An 11819-nucleotide genomic window follows, 5' to 3' on the forward strand; every position below is an offset into this window, starting at 1 on the left:
CTAACTGGGACTTTTGTGGGGAGACTGGTGGGGACTGGGGGTGCAGAGTGGGATTCCCTTGGGGTCCTCGGGGGCACCGCGCGTGCATAGCTGGGGTTCCAGGGAAAGCTGGGGGTCCTTTGGGTATCCCCGGAGAGATCAACGGGCGTAACAAACCGGGCGTGAGGAGGTGGACTGGGTGTCAGGGCGGCTCGGGGACACCGTGCGGTGTCGTTGTCGCCTCGGGGCCACTTTGTGCCAGATGGGGGACTGAGCCTGCTCCTGGTCCTCCCGCCCGCCAGGGGGCGCTCGCAGAACGGGCCTGGCCGCACCTGGCGCAGCGCTGCCGTCACCAGCGCGACTGCCCTGATGGCGGGCGAGCGGCGGCGGCGCGGCGGGGATGGACCCCGGGAACGGCCCCGGGAGCGGCTGCGGGACCGGGACCCGAAACTGCGGCAACAGCAAAAGCCGCAGCGAGGCTCCGGGCGGGGCCGGACGGCGCTGGCGCTCACAGCGGCGGCGGCAGCGCTGGCGCTGTGTCTGGCGGCGGCGGCTGCCGGGTGGAAGCGGTGGAGCGAAGCCTCCCGCCTGGTCACCCCGCACCCCGCGCCCCCCGCCGTGCCCCCCGGTTCCACCGGGCCTCTCGCGTCGCCCACCTATTTCTGGGGCACGTACCGGCCCCACGTTTACTTCGGGATGAAGACGCGGAGCCCGCGCGCTGTGGTGACCGGTGAGGGGCGCGGGGGGCTCTGCTCCGGCCCGGGGCTCGCCCGGCCCCGCTCGCACCGCGAGGCCGCCCCTGACACCTCCCCGCCCCTTCAGGACTGATGTGGCTCCAACACGGCGGCAACCTGCGGCACACGAGCGAGCCGAACGACGGCGTGTCGCGATACGGGTGGCTGATGCACGACGGGGAGAATTTCGGAGTGCAGGAGATCCGCGATGAGGGGCTGCTGCTGAGAACCGAGTTCGTGAAGCAGCCGGGGGGAGACCACGGTGGCGACTGGAGCTGGCGGGTCACGGCAAAGATGGAGGTGAGGGGGTAAAAGTGGGAGAGGGGTTGGGATGCCGGGGAACTTTTGTCATCCTCCTCTTCCTTCTCCCCAGGGCAAGGGCCCGGCCCCTCTCCTATCGCTCTTCTTCTACGTGGCCACAGACGGGCAGGGGATGCTGCGGCCGGTGCTGGAGAACGGGACACGGCTGGCGGCTGTGGCAGGGACGGCGGAGGAGCTCGGGGACTTCACCCTCACCTTCCTGCCGCCCACCGGGGAGGGCGGGGAGGGGCCCAAGTACGCCAGGTGAGTGTCTGTGCTGTGTCTCCTCCATCTGCCCCCATGTCCTCACTGTGTCCCCCATCCCTGACTCTCCTGTCCCCCCAGCTACAACTTCCTGGCTGCGGGGGTGCCGGGGCTGCACCGCCTCACCGACCTGGTCCGGCACAGCCTCCGCGAGAGCTCCGTGTTCTCCCCGCCGGGCCGACCCCGCCGCCGCTTTTTTGGGGTGTCCAGCACCGGGGGGCTGCCCGGGGAGCCCCCGCGGGGGCAGCTGCTGCTGCACCAGGTGACGCTGGAGCCGCCGGCGGTGCTGGAGGTGACGCTGGAGTCGGGCAGCGCGGCGGGGGCGCGGCAGGGTCGGCTGGCGGGGCCGGCGCTGAGCGCGGCGCTGGCCCGGCACGCGGCCGCCTTTGAGCGACGCTTCGAGGACACTTTTGGGCTGGGGATGCGCGGGGTGTCCCTCCCGCAGCGCCGCTTCGCCCAGGCCGCCCTCAGCGAGATGCTGGGCGGTATCGGCTTCTTCCACGGCCGCTCGCTGCTGCGCTCGGAGCACCGCGAGGAGCCGCTGCCCGGCATGGAGTCCGTGCTGTTCACGGCCGTGCCCTCGCGCTCCTGCTTCCCGCGGGGCTTCCTGTGGGACGAGGGCTTCCACCTGCTGCTGCTGGCCCGCTGGGACCCCGCGCTGGCCCGCGACATCCTGGCCCACTGGCTCGACCTGCTCAACGCCGACGGCTGGATCCCGCGGGAGCAGATCCTGGGGGAGGAGGCGCGCTCCCGCGTGCCCCCCGAGTTCGTGCTGCAGCACAGCGAGACGGCGAACCCCCCGACGCTGCTGCTGGCGCTGGAGCGGCTGCTGCCCGACGCGCCCCTGCCCTACCTGCGCCGCCTCTTCCCGCGCCTCCGCTCCTGGTTCGAGTGGCTCAACCGCACGCAGGCCGGCCCCGAGCCCTTCACCTTCCGCTGGCGCGGCCGCGACCCTGACCCCGAGCGCTTCCTGAACCCCAAGACTCTGTCATCGGGGCTGGACGATTACCCCCGCGCCTCGCACCCGTCCGCCCAGGAGCGGCACCTGGACCTGCGCTGCTGGATGGCGCTGGGCGCCCGCGTGCTGGCGGCGCTGGCCGAGCGCCTGGGCGAGCCCCACGCGCCCTATCGCGACATGGCCGCCGCCCTCAGTGACAACGCCCTGCTGGAGCGGCTGCACTGGGCCCCGGAGCTGGGCACCTTCGCCGACTTCGGCAACCACAGCTCGGCCGTGGCTCTGCGCTGGCACCGCCCGGCCCCGGTGCCCGGCCGGCCCCCGGCGGCCCCGCAGCTGCGGCGGGAGGTGCGGGAGGCGCCGCGGCCGCAATTCGTGGCAGCTTTGGGCTACGTCAGCCTGTTCCCGCTGCTGCTGCAGCTGCTGCGGGCGGACTCGCCGCGGCTGCCGGCGCTGCTGGGCTCCATGAGCAGCGAGCAGCAGCTGTGGACGCCGTTCGGGCTGCGCTCGCTGGCCCGCGACAGCCCCTTGTACCTGCGGCGCAACACCGAGCACGACCCCCCCTACTGGCGCGGCTCCGTCTGGGTCAACATCAACTTCCTGGCGCTGCGGGCGCTGCACGGGTACGCGCGGGCGGAGGGGCCGCACCGGGAGCGAGCGGCAAAGCTCTACCGGGAGCTGCGGCAAAACCTCGTGGCCAACGTGTTCCGGCAGTACGAGGCCACCGGGTTCCTGTGGGAGCACTACCGGGACAGCGATGGCACCGGGCAGGGGTGTCACCCCTTTGCCGGCTGGTCGGCGCTCGTGGTGCTGGCCATGGCTGAGGACTATTGATGTGGGGGGTTCCTGTGCCCCCTGCCTGTCTGCCTGCAGCGCTCAGGGCCAGGGGAGGTGTTGGGGGGCAGTGCCAGAGCCCCCCTGCCTCCCCTGCAATAAACCTCCATGACTGTGGCCTCTCGCCACCCGTGTCAGGGTGTCACAGTGTCACCTTTGCTGCCCCCTGTGCCATGCGGGGATGTTTTGCCCCTTCCTGTGGAGTCAGGGGTCACCACCCAGCCCAGTGCACCCACCACAAATGTCAGTGGTACTTCACATCTCTTTAATGGTGAGAGAACGCGCCGGGACCTCCCACCCATCCCCATGGCCTCGGGCACCCCCCGGGCGATGGGGCCCCCCCGGGCAGCAGCACCGGGATCACAGGGGAGGCCCCAGGAGCAGTTTGGAGGGGAGGGGGCTCCAGCAGGACCCCACCACACTGCAGGGTGGGCGTCACTCGGGGCGAGGGCCCCCAGGGATGAGTCCAGACCCCACTCGGGGGTCCTGTGGGGGGGCTCAGACAGGCAGCACAGGTGAGCCGGGCCCCCCACCACCCCCTGCTCCCCCACAGCCCTCAGGCTCTCCCTCCTCCTCCTCCACACCCCGGCCCACCTCGATGCCCGAATCCCCCGTGAGCCGCCGGTGCCGCCCGGGGCATCCCCCTGGCACAGCTCTGCCCGCCCCACCCTCACCCCCCTCGGTGTTGGAGCAGCGGTGTCCCTCGGCCTCACACAAGTCCGGGGGCACTTGTTTGGGGGGGCCCCCGCGGGCCGGCAGCTCCTCGGGCAGGGGCAGGTCCCAGCTGGCACCGGTGCCGGTGCTGCTGGAGCCGTAATCACGGCCGGTACTGCCACCCCCCGTGCCCGGGCCTGGCTCCGGGTCCGTCTCGTCGGTGGCCGGCGCCGAGAGCGAGGAGCTGCTGGGGGAGGAGGCGCAGGAGCAGCCGCAGGAGCAGGAGCTGCAGCCCCCGGAGGAGCCCGGCGACAGCGAGGGGCTCCCGGGGCTGTAGGGCGGCGGCGGCGTCCCGGGGCGCTGCGCCACCTCCTCGTACGCCGGCAGCTTGAAGGAGGCCAGCAGCCCTGGGGAGGGGAGAGGCGGGGTCAGGGGACACCGGGGGAACACCGGGAAACGACCCTGGGAGGATGGAGATGGAGGGCACAGGGCTGGGGGTGTACATGGGGACCCGGGATAATGGGGGGTGGCACAGGGGGTCCTGACTCACTGAGCTCCCCCGTGAAGATGTGGGGGATGAGGGGCTGGGGGTCCCGATTCACTGAAGTCTCCACCCCCCGTGGGTTTAGGGGGTTCGGGGTAAATTGAGCAGCCGGTCACTCACGGAGGTCCCCCGAGGAGGGCGGGTAGTGGCAGGCACCGTGGTAGGCGATGAGGTTGATCTCACGCTGCCGCTGCTGCTGCTGCAGGCGCAGCTTGGCCCGCCGGTGCCGGAAGGCGCAGCAGCAGCTCAGCAGGATCAGGATGGTCCAGAGCAGCCAGAACCCTGCGGGAACGGGGCCGCGGAGCCGGTTCACACGGAACCGCCGTGCCCACCGAATCCCCGGACCCCCCGTTCACACGGGGGATCCCCCAAAACCTCTCAGAGCCCTCAGTCCCCCCCAGCCCCGACAGCCCCTGAGCTCCCCAGAGTCCCGGCTCCTCCCCGAGCCCTCAGCCCACCCGGAGCCCCCGTTTCCCCCGGTTCTCCCGGGACCCCCCCCGCACTCACACCACAGCTCGTAGTAGTAGGTGCAGCAGCCGCTCTCCCCGCAGCAGTGCCCGGTCTCGCATACGTAGGGCCGGTTGTTCACCCCCGGGCAGAACTCCCGGGCCTGCGGGCACGGCCGCACCGTCACCGCAGCCCCGCGCGCGGCCCCCCCAGCCCCGGCCCGCCCGGTACCTGCGGGTGCTGCCGGCCCAGCAGCGCGGCCCAGGCCCCCTCCGCGCTCCCGGGCCGCTCCATGGCGCCGCCGCCTAAAGCCCGCCGCGGCCCCGCGCCCGCCCGGCCGCGGCCCCCGCCGCCCGCAGCAGCCGCCGCCGCCCCGTGGCCGCCGCCGCTGCCGCCATCGCGGCCCCCGCGGCCGCCGCCGCCCGGGCCGGGGCCGTCGCCGCCGCCATCACGCCCGGCCCGAAATCCCGCCCCCGCGGCCACCGTCGGCCAATCAGCGGACGCTCTGAAGCCGGCAGCCAATCGGCGCCGCCGCCGCCGCCCGGCTGCAGCCAATCGCTCGCCGTCTGCCTGAGTCTCACGCCCAACAACAGAGACAAAGAAGCCGAGCCCCGCCCCCTCCATGATTGGCGGCTATGGGGACCAATCGGAGATAGAGCACCGCCCCCAGGCTCTGACTGACAGCGGCGGTCGCCAATGGCGGCCCAGCCCTAAACTCGACGGAGGGCGCGGCCTCCCGACCCGCCTTGGGGCGGGCATTCGGCACAGCGCGACCAATTGGCGAGTAAACCGCTCTTCGTCCGCCTGATTGGCAAAGCGTCCGACCAATCAGCGTCGCCGCTCTCCGCCGGGCATGGCCGCAACCAACAGGCACTGCCGGAGAGCGCCCCGCCCACCCGGGACGGACCATAACGCACCGGGGGGGAGGGGGTGATTTGGGCTATTCCACAGCTGGGGGAGGGCGGATCTGTACCACAGGGCTCCCGGGGGTGTCAGACTGTACCACAGCGCTCCCGGGGGTCGGGCTACTTCCCCATCCCAGCAGACCCACACACGGCTCCTTCAACAACAGCTTTTAATCAGCTCTGCCACCTCAGGACCACCCTCTGTCCCTGCCGGGGTCCCCAACCCCCCGTGTCCACGCTGGAGAGCCCAAAGCCCACTGGAGCTTCACATCCCAGGTGTCCACATGCGTTTGAAGGAGCTCCAGGTGTCCATGAGGAACTGCAGTTCTCTGGGTGGCCTGGCCAGAGCCTCTGTATCCATGACGGACATTCTGAATCTCCTTGTTCTGGCTCCACGTGGAAGGTCTGGAGCTCCCCACAGTGCAAACCCACAGGTTCCTCTTCCAGCTCTCTGTGTCCGTGTGGACAATGCAGGAACTCCATATGGCCGGCTGGTCTGGCCCTTTGGATCCGCAGCAGAGCATCCACAGCCCCGGAGAAGATCCACAGCCCCCCAGAGAGGATCCATAGCCCCCCAGAGAGGATCCATAGCCCCTAGTGAGGGCCTGTAGCCCCCCAGGGAGGATCTGTAGCCCCTACAGTGGTCCCGTATCCCCCTGGTGAGGGTCTGTAGGCCCCAGTGAGGGCCCATAGCTCCCCTCAGAGGATCCATAACCCACCAGAGAAGGCCTATGGCTCCTCTCCGAGGTTCCATAGCCACCAAGAGGATCTGGAGAGTGTCCGTAGCCCCCTAGTAAGAGTCTGTAGCTCGCCTCAGAGGGCCCATAGCCCCCCAGAGAGGACCCATAGCTCCCCTCAGAGTCTCCCAGGCCCCCTCAGAGGATCCATAGCCCCCCATAGAGGGTCCATAGCCCCATGCAGAGAATCTGTAGCTCCCTGGTGAGGGTCTGGAGCGCCCCTCAGAGGACCCATAGCCCCCTGGAGAGTGTCTGTAGCCCCTGGTGAGGACCCATAGCTCCCCAGCGAGGATCCATAGCCCCCTGCAGAGGATCTGCAGCCCCCACAGAGGGCTCATCGCCCCTTGGTGAGGCCCCATAGCCCCCTGCAGAGGATCTGCAGCCCCCACAGAGGGCTCATCGCCCCTTGGTGGGGTCCCCTCAGAGGTCCCGTAGCCCCTGGAGAGTTCCTGTCCCCCCTCGCCGCTCTCAGCCCGCGCTCTGCAGCAGCTGCAGGTTGCGCCGGTAGCAGCCCAGGCTGCAGAGGGGCCGCCCGGTTTGGGCGCAGCTGTAGCGCTTGGCGTTGCCGCAGCCGGGCACGGCGCAGGGCTGGGCGGGCGGCACGGGCGGCGCGGCGGCGGCCGCGGGCACCGGGAAGCCGGCGGGGAAGGAGACGGTGACGCCGTCGGCGGCGCTGCGGTAATGAACCACGGGGCACGGGGCGGGGCGGGCGCGGCGCTCGCGCAGGGCCCGCACCTTGGCCTTGTGCGTGCGCGTCAGGCGCTCGATGGTTTGGTTCTTGCTCTCCTCGGCTTTGCGGGCCGCCTGCAGCCGCCGGCGCCGCGCCCGCTCCTCGCGCTTCTCCCGCATCTCCTCCGTCACCTCCTTGGCCTTGGCGCCCATGGGCAGCTGCAGCAGGGGCTGGCTCTGCTGCTTGTGCAGCAACGCGCGCTGTGGGGTGAGGAGGGGGCTCAGAAGGGTGGCTGACCCCCCTCCTCACCTCCTCAGAGCTCCAGCTCTGCCACACAGCAGTTCTGGGCTTCCTGCAGCCCTTCCAGATCCTCCCAGTCATGCCCCAGGGGTTTTGAGGGTCCCCAGACCCCCCCTCAGCCCAGCTCCCCTCTTGTTCTGGAGCTCCCTGAGCACCCCCAGCACTCCCCAGGCCCCCTCAGTCATGCCCCAGGGGCTCCCCAGCCCCCCCCCCCTCAGTCATGCCCCAGGGGCTCCCAGCCCCCCCTCAGCCCAGCTCCCCTCTGGGTCTGGAGCTCCCTGAGCCCCCCCAGCACCTCCCAGTCATGCCCCAGGAGTTATGAGGTTCCCCTGTGCCCTATCAGCCCAGCTTTGTCCTGGGTCTGGAGCTCCCTGAGCCCCCCCAGCCCCACCCTGCATCCCTTCCAGTCCCCCCCAGTCATGCCCCAGGGGTTTTGAGGCTCCCCTGTCCCCCTCAGCCCAGTTCCCGTCTGGGTCTGGAGCTCCCTGAGCCCCCCCAGCCCCTCCCCAGCCCCCCAGACCTGCCGGGCCGTCAGGAGGGACTCGTCCACCTCCCTCTTGATGTCCCCGTTGTCATCCAGCTCCCCCCTCTCAAGGGCCGCCAGCCAGCGCCGCTCCTCCTCCTCCTCTTCCTCCTCCTCTTCCTCCTCCTCCTCCTCACCCTCCTCACGGCCAGGGAAGCAGCTCTCGGCGTCCAGCTCGGGCAGCGGTGAGGGGGCCAGGTTGCTGTCCTCATCTGAGGGGAGCAGCCACAAAGTGGGGGTCACAGTGCCCTGAGGGGAGGGGGTCCAGAGCTCCCCCTGCCCACCCAGTCCTCACTGTGAGACCCCAGAACCCACTGTGAGCCCCTCAGAGCACCCCCTGCCCACCCAGCCCTCACTCTGAGCCCCCCAGAGCTCCCCCAACCCACCCAGCCCTCACCCTGAGCCCCTCAGAGCACTCAGCCCTCACTGTGAGCCCCCCATTTTCACCCAGAGCTCCCCCATTTCCCCTCACCCCTCACTCTGAGCCCCCCCATTTCCCTCCCCCCGCCCACCCAGCCTTCACTCTGAGCCCCCCAGACCATCCCCAGCCCACCCAGCCTTCACTCTGAGCCCCCCAGAGCTCCCCCTGCCCACCCAGACCTCACTGTGACCCCCCCATGTCCCCACGGTGCTCACCCAGCCATGCCCGGTACTGCTCGATGGGCACGCTGGGCTCCTCCTCATCCCCCGCCAGCAGCGGGGACGGCGAGTGCGTCCCTTCGGGGACCACCGTGAACGTGGGGACACTGCGGGGGAGCAGAGAGGAGTTTGGGGGGGACACACGGGACAGGCCCGGCCCTTCCTCCCCTCATCCTCCTCTTCCTCCTCACCTCTTGGTGCCCAGGATTTGCCCTCCCAGCTTAATCCGGAGCCGCAGCCGTGGCTGCCGAGGCGGTTCGGGCCCCGGGGCCGGTCCGGCCTCGTGGTGGTGCCGTTTCTTGTGCTTTTTCTTGTGCTTCTTGTGCTTCTTTTTGTGGCCGCCATGGCCGCCCGCCTCGGCCTCCTGCCCTGTGAGGGGAAACGCGGGCTCAGCGAGGGCTCTCCGTGGGCTCTGCCGCACCGGGGAGCGATCCCGCAACCCCCCCGGGCCCTCCCCGGCCCCGCGGCCTCTCACCGTGCCCGCCGGCCTCCATCGCTCCCCGCCGCCAGGCCCTGCGCATCCGCCCGCGGGGGACCCAATTCGGGACGGACTCACTTCCGGTCAAAATTCACTTCCGCCCGGTCTGGCTCCCCCCGTTGTGTGGGACGGGTGACGCTGCTGCCGCCATCTTTGAAATGGGCACTCTGTGTGCTGTCCGGGGGGAAACCGGTGCCAGGGGTGCTTTTGGGCCGGCCGGACAGGTGTGTGAGCTCAGGTGAGGTCAGGGCAGGGTGAGGAGATTTGGATTTCATCAATCCACCCAAATAACCGAAATATTCACACAAAACTCTCAAATACCCACAGAAATATCCCAAATACCCACATAAACCCCTCAGATACTCACCCAAATATCCACACAAAACTCTCAAATACCCACACAAATATCCACCGAAATATCCACATAAGATACCCCCAGATACCCCCAAATATTTCAAATATCCACATAAACCCCTCAGATACTCACCCAAATATCTCAAATATTCACCCAAATCTCCCATCCGAGCATGGATCCCATGTATCCACACAAAATCTCACAAAATCCCTCTCCAGGATGCCGGGATGGTGCCTAGGGCAGCAGGAGGAGTTTTGACTTCATCAATCCACACAAATATCCCAAATATCCACACAAAACTCTCAAATACTCACAGAAATATCCCAAATACCCACATAAACCCCTCAGATACTCACCCAAATATCCACACAAAGCTCTCAAATACCCACACAAATATCCACCGAAATATCCACATAAGATACCCCCAGATACCCCCAAATATTTCAAATATCCACATAAACCCCTCAGATACTCACCCAAATATCTCAAATATTCACCCAAATCTCCCATCTGAGCATGGATCCCATGTATCCACACAAAATTTCACAAAATCCTTCTCCAGGATGCCGGGATGGTGCCTAGGGCAGCAGGAGGAGTTTTGACTTCATCAATCCGCACAAATATCCCAAATATCCACACAAAACTCTCAAATACCCCCAAATATCTCAGATATCCACAAAACCCCCTCAAATTCTCACCCAAATATCCACATAAATCCCTCAAATACCCACCCAAATATCCCAAATATCCACAAAAAAACTCTCAGATACCCCCAAATATCTCAAATATTCGCACAAGCCCCTCAAATACCCGCCCAAATATTTCATATAATCACATAAACCCCTCAAATTCTCACCCAAATATCCCAAATATCCACATAAATCCCTCAAATTCTCACCCAAATATCCCAAATATCCACACAAACTCCTCAGATTCTCACCCAAATATCCCAAATATCCACATAAACCCCTCAAATACCCACGCAAATATCCCAAATATCCACACAAAACTCTCAAATACCCCCAAATATCTCAGATATCCACAAACCCCCCTCAAACATCCGCCCAAATATTTCATATAATCACATAAACCCCTCAAATTCTCACCCAAATGTCTCAAATATCCACAAAAAACCCCTCTTAGGTACCCCCAAATATCTGAAATATCCACATAAATTCCTCAAATTCTCACCCAAATATCTCAAATATCCACACAAACTCCTCAAATTCTCACCCAAATATCCACAAAAACCCCTCAAATACCCACCCAAATATCCCAAATATCCACATAAACCCCTCAAATACCCACCCAAATATCCACCAAAAACTCTTAAATACCCCCAAATGTCCCAAATATCCATATAAATCCCTCAAATACCCACCCAAATACCCCAAATATCCACAAAAAACTCCTAAACACCCCAAATATCTCAAATATTCACACAAACCCCTCAGATATTTACCCCAAAATCCCAAATATCCCAAAAAAACTCTCAAACACTCCCAAAACCCCCAAATATTCACAGAAACCCCTCAGATAACCACCCAAATATCCCAAATATCCACAATATTTTATGGGGGATTTTGGGATTCCCTGCGGGATTTTGGGATTCTCTGTGGGAATTTTGGGGTTCCCTGGGGGATTTTGGGATTCCCTGGGGGATTTTGGAATTCCCTGGGGAATTTTGGGATTCCCTGCGGGAATTTTGGGGTCCTGTCCAGAATTTTGGGATTCTCTGTGGGATTTCGGGATTCCTTAAGGAATTTTGGGATTCCCTGAGGGGATTTTGGGATTCCCTGCGGGATTTTGGGATTCTCTGTGGGATTTTGGGATTCTTGGTGGTAATTTTGTGATTCTCTGCAGGATTTTGGGATTCCCTGTGGGGTTTTGGGATTCCCTGGGGGATTTTGGGATTCCCTGAGGGATTTGGGATTTCCTGTGGGATTTTGGGATTCCCTGTGGGATTTTGGGATTCCCTGCGGGATTTGGGATTCCCTGAGGGGATTTTGGGATTTCCTGTGGGATATTGGGATTCTCGGTGGTAATTTTGGGATTCTCTGTGGGATTTTGGGATTCCCTGGGGGATTTCGGGATTCCCTGTGGAATTTTGGGATTCCCTATGGGATTTCGGGAATCCTTAAGGGATTTTGGGATTCCCTGAGGGGATTTTGGGATTTCCTGTGGATTTTGGGCTTCCCTGTGGGATTTGGAATTCCCTGAGGGGATTTTGGGATTCCCTACGGGAATTTTGGGGTCCTGTCCAGAATTTTGGGATTCTCTGTGGGATTTCGGGATTCCTTAAGGGATTTTGGGGTTCCCTGAGGGGATTTTGGGGTTCCCTGCGGGATTTCGGGATTCCCTGCAGGATTTTGGGATTCCCTGCGGGATTCTGGGATTCCCTGCAGGCACACGCGTGGCGCAGCGATGTCACCCGGGCACCGATGTCACCCATTGTCCCCGGGCCATTGTCCCGCCCGTGCCAGGAGCCGCCGGCACCGATC

At 64.8% G+C, this 11819-nt stretch overlaps 3 protein-coding genes across 3 annotated transcripts; 1 reads left to right on the forward strand and 2 right to left on the reverse strand.

Annotated features, from left to right (window-relative positions):
• The first annotated feature begins 63 nt into the window (after window positions 1–63).
• MOGS (mannosyl-oligosaccharide glucosidase) lies at window positions 64–3214 on the forward strand. The gene is made up of 4 exons (XM_074540601.1): window positions 64–709; window positions 802–1013; window positions 1087–1277; window positions 1359–3214. The coding sequence occupies exons 1-4, from the start codon at window positions 349–351 to the stop codon at window positions 3064–3066; spliced, it is 2472 nt and encodes an 823-aa protein (XP_074396702.1). The 5' UTR covers window positions 64–348; the 3' UTR covers window positions 3067–3214.
• A 96-nt stretch (window positions 3215–3310) lies between these two features.
• On the reverse strand, window positions 3311–5350 carry WBP1 (WW domain binding protein 1). The gene is made up of 4 exons (XM_074540608.1): window positions 4943–5350; window positions 4772–4874; window positions 4385–4546; window positions 3311–4127 (listed from the first exon to the last, which is right to left on the reverse strand). The coding sequence occupies exons 1-4, from the start codon at window positions 5333–5335 to the stop codon at window positions 3565–3567; spliced, it is 1221 nt and encodes a 406-aa protein (XP_074396709.1). The 5' UTR covers window positions 5336–5350; the 3' UTR covers window positions 3311–3564.
• Window positions 5351–5769: 419 nt separating this feature from the next.
• Window positions 5770–9117, reverse strand: INO80B (INO80 complex subunit B). The gene is made up of 5 exons (XM_074540609.1): window positions 8961–9117; window positions 8677–8854; window positions 8483–8592; window positions 7844–8058; window positions 5770–7283 (listed from the first exon to the last, which is right to left on the reverse strand). The coding sequence occupies exons 1-5, from the start codon at window positions 9004–9006 to the stop codon at window positions 6822–6824; spliced, it is 1011 nt and encodes a 336-aa protein (XP_074396710.1). The 5' UTR covers window positions 9007–9117; the 3' UTR covers window positions 5770–6821.
• Between the last annotated feature and the right edge of the window lie 2702 nt (window positions 9118–11819).

The sequence above is a fragment of the Zonotrichia albicollis genome, chromosome 5 (assembly GCF_047830755.1).
Source record: "Zonotrichia albicollis isolate bZonAlb1 chromosome 5, bZonAlb1.hap1, whole genome shotgun sequence".
NCBI lineage: Eukaryota > Metazoa > Chordata > Aves > Passeriformes > Passerellidae > Zonotrichia > Zonotrichia albicollis.

Coding starts and splice junctions, on each gene's coding strand:
- MOGS (XM_074540601.1), top strand. CDS start 349: ATGGCGGGCGAGCGGCGGCGGCGCGGCGGGGATGGACCCCGGGAACGG. Junction 710..801: donor CCCGCGCGCTGTGGTGACCG/GTGAGGGGCGCG, acceptor CCGCCCCTTCAG/GACTGATGTGGCTCCAACAC. Junction 1,014..1,086: donor GGGTCACGGCAAAGATGGAG/GTGAGGGGGTAA, acceptor CCTTCTCCCCAG/GGCAAGGGCCCGGCCCCTCT.
- WBP1 (XM_074540608.1), bottom strand. CDS start 5,335: ATGGAGGGGGCGGGGCTCGGCTTCTTTGTCTCTGTTGTTGGGCGTGAG. Junction 4,875..4,942: donor TGGGCCGGCAGCACCCGCAG/GTACCGGGCGGG, acceptor CCGTGCCCGCAG/GCCCGGGAGTTCTGCCCGGG. Junction 4,128..4,384: donor GCCCTCCTCGGGGGACCTCC/GTGAGTGACCGG, acceptor TCCCCTCCCCAG/GGCTGCTGGCCTCCTTCAAG.
- INO80B (XM_074540609.1), bottom strand. CDS start 9,006: ATGCGCAGGGCCTGGCGGCGGGGAGCGATGGAGGCCGGCGGGCACG. Junction 8,855..8,960: donor GATGGAGGCCGGCGGGCACG/GTGAGAGGCCGC, acceptor TTCCCCTCACAG/GGCAGGAGGCCGAGGCGGGC. Junction 8,593..8,676: donor CAAATCCTGGGCACCAAGAG/GTGAGGAGGAAG, acceptor GCTCCCCCGCAG/TGTCCCCACGTTCACGGTGG.